Source organism: Montipora foliosa, chromosome 6 (genome assembly GCF_036669935.1).
Source record: "Montipora foliosa isolate CH-2021 chromosome 6, ASM3666993v2, whole genome shotgun sequence".
Lineage (NCBI taxonomy): Eukaryota > Metazoa > Cnidaria > Anthozoa > Scleractinia > Acroporidae > Montipora > Montipora foliosa.
The window spans coordinates 28,743,975-28,751,474 of NC_090874.1; the positions used below are offsets into that span (position 1 = coordinate 28,743,975).

Genomic DNA, 7,500 nt, shown 5'->3' on the forward strand with positions numbered 1-7,500 from the left:
CGATTTGTCTGAGCTCTGCCAGAGGCCATGTTTGGGTCCACATCAAATACATGAATGCAGATAGAGCAAATTCATTTGTGGAGTTGACTTTGTTCCAATCCGAAAGTGGACTGGACCAGATGACAGATACTCGTTGGATATATTTCTTGGCAGCAATCTTCATAGCCTGCGAACGCAGACGTATTTCCGGCGGTCGTTTCTCTCCCCCGAAAAGTGATCTGCGAGTTCGAGCTGCAAAACGATTTCCGTGACGTAAGAATTATTCACCAATCACCGTTTAGCTCTAAAAAATCCAGAACTAACTCGCAGGATTCGTGCGCGGTATAACCACGTATTCTCGTGGAGAAAAAATGGCGGACACACTGGAAGAAGCGTTCAACGATGCGTTCAACCAGGTTTGCAATGTTTTTGGATTTGACAGTTTGAATACGCACCAGGAGGAGTCCATCAAATACATTGTTCAAGAGAAGAAGGATATTTTCGTAAATCTTCCAACGTGTTTTGGAAAGTCGTTGATTTACCATGCTTTGCCGTTGGTTTACTCGTGCTTGCAGTCAACTGACAAGATTATTTAATATCATCGTCGTGATTTCTCCGCTTAACAGCCTGATAAAAGATCAAGTGTTGCGGCTAAATTCCCTGGGAATCACTGCCGTATCTTTGGCTGAAATAGCCACCGTAAAACAAACGAAAGAAGTAAAGAATGGGGAATATTTAATTGTCTTCGGATCACCTGAACTATGGCTAGGATACGAAACATGGAGGAAAATGGCAATGAGCGAGTTGTACCGGAAATCTGTCAGAGCAGTTACTGTCGACGAGGCTCATGTTATTTGTCACTGATAAATGTTAGTCTCTAGTACGTCTCCGTGCAGTCCCCCATTCTCGTAAATCAGTTGCAGCTGTTCTGATGCATGACATATCTAACAATTTATCGACTCCAAATAATGCTGATTTATTGATTTCTTAAGCAAGCATTTATTCATATAACACAAGATCATCTTCAAGAGGTGACTAGTTTGTTAAACCCTCAAGAATTGACAAACAAATTAAATCATTTTCAATATATGGTGTAAAAATTTGGAATAGTTTACCTCGTGAAATTCGCCATCTATCCAAAAACAATTTTAAAATTAAAAACCACAGTATCCTACTCCAAAGACTTTCAGAAGAAAATGACTGTATTGATTTATCTGTCTTAATAACAAAAATACTTAATAATCTGGCTTCTGATATTTGCACTTTCTATTGATTTTAGATATTTACTTGTTTTAGTTGACTGCATGCTTTGTACACTAGTTATTTGTATACCTGTTCGTTCTACAATGCATGTCTTGTCGGTGAAACACAACTGAATACCATAGCTTTCTCTACTTGTTCTCTCTTTTATACACGCGTAACCACTGCTCGCCTCGACTAGCTTTTGCTAACCACGATCAGTGCAGATTGAACATGTATCATATGATAATGAAATTCTACAATAAACAATTGATATAAGCTACATGTAACTTGATCAATCATGCCTAGTGTCTTGCAATTGTCTTTCGCCATCCTTTTTACACGAAGGGAAACACTACCGCCAAAATATCCCCTAGTTTCTTCGCTAATTTTGTCCACCTTTTGCAGGGCATTTTTGAATCGCACAATACGATTGTAGCACTGCGTGCGACAAATGGCCAGCTTTTCACAGTCGACGTAAACAGAAAGATCAACGTTTGTGGCACGATATACCAAAGAACATATGTCAACATTGCTTTTACCAAACACACGTATCTTCTCCTTAGCCGCCGAGAAATTCCCTCTACAAAGAATGCAGCATTCACAATCGTGAGAAATCTTCTTAGGAGTTTCGTTCATGGTTGTTTATATCACTCATAATCACGCTCCACAACTGAGAATCTTACGTGTATAGCTTGTATTTCAGACACGCAATTGCGCGAAGTCGCACAAGAGTAACTCGAGCTTGCTTCTATCATACAATTTGATTGGTCAAAAACCTAACAAAAGATCTTACGTCACAGAAATCGTTTTGCAGCTCGAACTCGCAGACGTTACTTTTCGGGGGAGAGAAACGACCGCCGGAAATACGTCTGCGTTCGCAGCCTACAATCTTCAAGGCCATTGTGTCTTCCTGTTTTAGGCTCTCTAATACACCCAAAAACTTACACTACTCCTTTAAACTCGCAATCGCCGTTGTTCCCTCCAGGTTTACTTTAGCTCCATCGCAGACTTGCTTCCCACCTTTGACATTCGTTACTGAGCATTTCTTTGGATTCAAGTCAAGACCAATGTCTTTCAATGCTTCTTGAGTTGACTTAAGTACCTTGTTTAACTTGGTTTGAGACTGTGCAAATACTTTAAGGTCGTCGATAAACAGCAGATCTGTTACTTTTGCAATAATTGGCTTACTTGACTTGTATCCCTCTGTTGCTCGTAGCATCCACGCCACAGGATTCAGGCATAAGGTGAATAGTCTGGGACATAAGGAATCCCCTTGAGGTAGACCCCTCGTGAAGCGGATTGGTTCGGATATCTGAATTCCATTCTTCGTTCTGGCAATGATCTTGGTGTTCCAGGAAGCGCATATGTTCTTTATAGTGTCACTGATCCATTGGGGGAACTTGTGCAGTCTCATAGCGTTACATAGCCAACCATGATCTACTGAATCATAGGCTTTCTTCACATCGATCCAGGCCATACTGAGGTTTCTTCTTCCTCGCACACAGTCCTGTAGTACCATTCTATCTATTAAAAGATTATCCGTGGTACCCCCCTTTGCTGGCTCTCCATAAGGTTATACTCTGTTAGATGATCGTTCATTGGGGTCATTAAGCACGCAATATACCACTTATAGAGAGTATTGAGGCATGTGATTGGTCTCTGATTCTGGCTAATGAATTCTCCTGGCTTTGGGATGAGTGTTGTTTTCCCTTCTGAGAACCACAATGGATATTCCTCCTTGGCGGAGATAGCTTTGAAGCACTCTATTACTTTTCCGTGAAGAATGTGCGCGTACTTCCACCAGTAGTCGGCGATTCTATCAGGACCAGGGGCACTCCAGTTCCGTTTCTTACGTACGACTTTAGCTCCACATTCTGTTGTTAATTCCCATCATTGGTTGATATCAGGATCCGGAACACTGATAGCCATGGCGCTTTCGATTTCTTTTAACCATTGACAATTACTATTCCCAGTACCACTCGTCTCCCACAACGATTTCCAGAAAGTGCTTGCTTCTGTGATGTTATCAAATAAATCGCCAATGTTCTTTTCCTCAGTCAAAACACGCTTCTGGTACTTGGGTTTTTCATTCTCATCATCCCTTGCAATCATTATTATCATTATTATTATTATTATTATTATTATTATGGCAGAACAAACGTCTGGATGCCCAGAGTAAAAATTAAAAGCTTGGCTGGGCGGCAAACCGTAACCAATGTGATATGGATACGTGTATTAGTCACATTGGCATACATGAAGGGGCGGACGGACGAACGAACGAACGTACGTTGATGACGTTATGGCTATAAAACCAAATTTTCTCACATCGATGGGTTACCATATTTTCTTAACTATGGTGCTCCGCGCGCGCAGAGCTCCACTATTATTATTAATATTATTATTATTATTATTATTATTATTATTATAAAATTTAACATCATGTTCTGGCTGTTGTCATTGCCGTCTTTTCTTCTGTTAGGCGGGTCATAACAAATGACCAAAGGCTAACAGAATTGTGTCTTCTTCACATTTCCAACACTTTCCTCAAAATCCTCGCAGTTCCCAACAAAGCAGTTTTTTGAATTACTCCAACATTAAATGGTATCCCTAGCTTTTCAATCCACCTATCAAATCCTTTGGTGACACTTCCAAGGGCTCCTATCACTATAGGTATGACTTCTACCATTTTGAGTTTCCACAATCTTCCGATCTCTCTCTTCAAGTCCTGGTATTTTTCCACGGTTTTCCTTTATTTTTCCCCTACTCTTACATCAGCTGGTACAGCAATATCGATGATTATCCCCTTTCGCTCTTTCTTGTTAATTACAATTATGTCAGGTCTTCTTGCCTGTATCACATTGTCAAACTAAACATTGATATCCCACAAAACTTTGACTTCTTCATTTTCTACTACACCTTCTGGGATATGCTCATACCACTTTTCCGTATGCTCCAACCCATTCTTGTTACAAAAATCCCAATGAACTTTCCTTGCTACATTGTCGTGTCGTCTCTTATATTCTTTCTGAGCCAATTTCTCACATCCATGAGGTTTTATGTTGTGAAGGACTTGCATTTTTTGAGTTTGGTGGAATACACGTCTGATCGCTCTCAAAATACTTGATGAAAGCATCAGTGAGGCAGCAAAACTTTCGAAAATCTATACCAACCACAGCGCCAGGGCCATTGCGACCACCTTGTGGTCAAATGCTGTTATCCAAAATCTCCATATTATGGCATTATCTGGTCACCACAGAGAGCAGAGTTTGGTGCGCTACAACTCACGACCTTCCATTTCTCGATTGCACCACAGCAGCAAAGTGCTGTCAAGAAGTCTGACGGCTGAAAGGGTTAGGGTTAGGTTTATGTGCACGTCACTTTTTCTGTCCATGACATCTAATCTTCGATCAGGAACGCATGTTAAAACTTTCCTTTGCGTTGTAAATGAGGAAATATTAAGGACATTTGCAATGACTTTTTTATAGTGTTTTCAAGTCGAATTTTCAGCAATGTTGTCAGTTCTAAATTAACCAATCAAACAGTATCTTGAATTCAATCAGAAAGTAAAGTTTATTTTCATGCATGAACTCACCCATCAAATTTTATCGAATTGAGATGAGATCGTTGAAGCATAATGGGATGCTTTCGACAACGTATTGAAGCATATCAGAGGGCATTTTCCTCTACCTCGTTAAGGTACCTAGTTGAAAGTGTTATCAAACAACTGGTTCATGTGTCAGCTGTGCTCCATCAAGAACTAAATCACTTGGCAAGTTTTGAGGGCACTCAAGATGCTAGGGTTGCTCTCCAACTCTTACATATCTTCCGTGCTCTCAAGACTTCGCCCGTGCCTTAATTCTCGAAGCACACTGACGCGACGCATCAACCAGTTGTTAATCAACATTTGTCAGCATTTCCTTCTTCTTCTTCTTCTTCTTCTGGGTAATGTTTTGAGAGTTCTCACAAATGTTTCATTTTGTCACATCAAGCTTCTTTTCATGCTGCAAATGGTTAGCTAGATCCTGGTTCTATTTTTCCCATTTTTTAGCTTTGTTCCTTACCACCGTTACTTTCATTAGTCCTTTAATTTCCTAAGCACTGCGGGTTATTAAAATGATAGTCTGTGAAAACTACAAACACCCTTCCTCGGTTTTTTCTTTTAGTATGGTATATTTCTCTTTTTTGTATGATGTTCTTGAAGTTCTTTTTGAGAAATAGGAAAAATACAACAAGCAGTGCTTCTATAATATGTTTTAGGATTAATATATACCCCTCTCTGTGCTTCTCTGCTATTTTCGCCTTTCCACCACCCTTTTTTCTTCATAATAATTGATTTGCCACCTTAACCACTTAATTTTCAAGTTGAGCCATTTATTGGATATTGCCATGTTTCCAGTGGCTCTTATTTAAGGAGAACGTGTTGTTCTTTACAGGAGAAACATAGAAGTCAAGATTTAAAACTAAAGCAGCAGAAACTGCAGAATCAATGTCAAAGGTGAGTGTCGTTCATTTTTACCAATTGTGTAATAGCGACAAAAATGATTTATGGGGTGATAAGAACGTTGACATTGCTTTGTTTTAGCAACCTCAAACCTAAATTAGACGAAGGGTATTGTTTTTAGCAAAAATTGTAATCTCATTTGTACAACATTTTTAATGAATAGAACACATTTTTTCCTGCGTTAGAGAAATGTTGACATATACATTGTTCAAAACTACACTGTATAGCGGTAAAATCAAATGCTAATTTGCTGACCAGCAGAAACAAAATTGTAATCCCATTCGCTCAGAATGCTGTTGTTTTCGACGACATCTACTTATGGTGCATAATTTCTAATGTGTGACAGAATTATTTTTTCATTTAGTACTAGTCGGCTGTGATTGTTCCGTCTTTGGGACTATTTTGGTCCTTTGGTATCTTTTCGGTGAATTAATTCTATGGCTGTCAATGAAACTGCTCAGAAGACATGGGAATAGGTGGGTTCACACTAGATCCTCAAGTGTACTGGAGTTCAGGTGCACCTCAAGCATACTTGAAGTGCACTTAGGTTTTAGTCAAGAAATTATGTTCACACTATCGTGTAAGTCAGCAGCTTTGGTAGTAAACATTCGATTTGCATCTTAGAAGGATTCACACCATCGCGTTGACTGACTATCGAGATAATCATGTTATGGGAAGCCTTGTTTAATCTTGTTAAGCCCTTTTCTCCTCTCTTTTGAACTGGTAGCTTTACGTCTTTAAACTCATATTTAGAGATATTGTATTCAAGGATGCTTGGAGTAATTTAACAGCGGTTTGTGCATGGAATTGAAGGGAAATTTTAATATGTCTTGAGCAGGTACCCCCAAACTGGATCCCCATCTATACCCCCATTCGGGACCCCACTAAAGAAAGAATGAAAACAATAGTTAGAGGATAAAATCCATTATTTTTTTCTGAAGCATCTCAGTGGTCTGGAATCCTTAATCCTTGAATCTGATTGGCTAATAATGAGCTCTCGGCCAGTCCACCTTTTTTCCATCCGGACCAGGCAATTGGTCCGGAATTCAAGCAAAATCTCAAAGTAATTTCTTTTTTACTAAGTGCAATGAAATGTTGAATTGTATAGGGTGAAACTGTGGCCTCGGCCTTAAGTACATCCCTCGGCCTGCGGCCTGGGGCTGTACTCAAGACCTTGGGCACAGTTTTTCCCTATATGGACCTCCCAGATGGTGAATAGCATGTATGTATTTTCTTGAGATGGTTTTAATAAGCACTGTTTTTTTATTTCCTTCTTTTCTTGTACGAAGAGAGGCTTACGACATTAGATACGCTTAATGAAATGGGTTCAAGAAAATTTACTCTTTGTCAAAAAAATTACTTTTGAAAATGAAATGATGCTTTAACAACATCCGAATGTCACAGACCCTTTTTTGTGACCCAGCTGTACGCAATGGTTACCCCGTAATCTCATGCTATGAGCGATGTCAGATTCTTGCATTTCGAATAGATCTGTTCCGATTATAAGATTCTTGTTTTCTACCCCACATCTCATACTGCGCATAACGTTGCGACTTCAGAGATGGAGGCGTTTCGCGCTGGCCATCTGAAGAGAGGTAACAAAGGCCGCTTTTGCTGTTCAAGAGCTCTTTTAGTACAACCATAATAACTCTTCTTGGTTAAAAAGGTGTTTTTTTTGGAACTCGCCCTAGTCCTCTCGCGGAAAATAATCATTTTGAAGCCGACATTGCCCCTTTGCCATCAATTCATCCTTGTGTTGCAAAGAAACGAGCATGGTG

General features: G+C 39.7%; 1 protein-coding gene across 7 annotated transcripts in view; it reads left to right on the forward strand.

Moving 5' to 3' along the window:
* The window catches only part of LOC138007093 (centrosomal protein of 83 kDa-like), a 622,454-nt gene that overhangs the window by 527,052 nt on the left and 87,902 nt on the right, over positions 1-7,500 (forward strand). For all 7 annotated transcript variants that reach the window (XR_011123993.1, XM_068853816.1, XM_068853815.1 and 4 more), the window contains one exon: positions 5,655-5,716. Coding sequence is in view for 6 of the 7 variants with exons in the window: in XM_068853816.1 (XP_068709917.1) it covers positions 5,655-5,716 (62 nt within the window). In the remaining variant the exon portion in view is untranslated. The remainder of the gene's footprint in view (positions 1-5,654; positions 5,717-7,500) is intronic.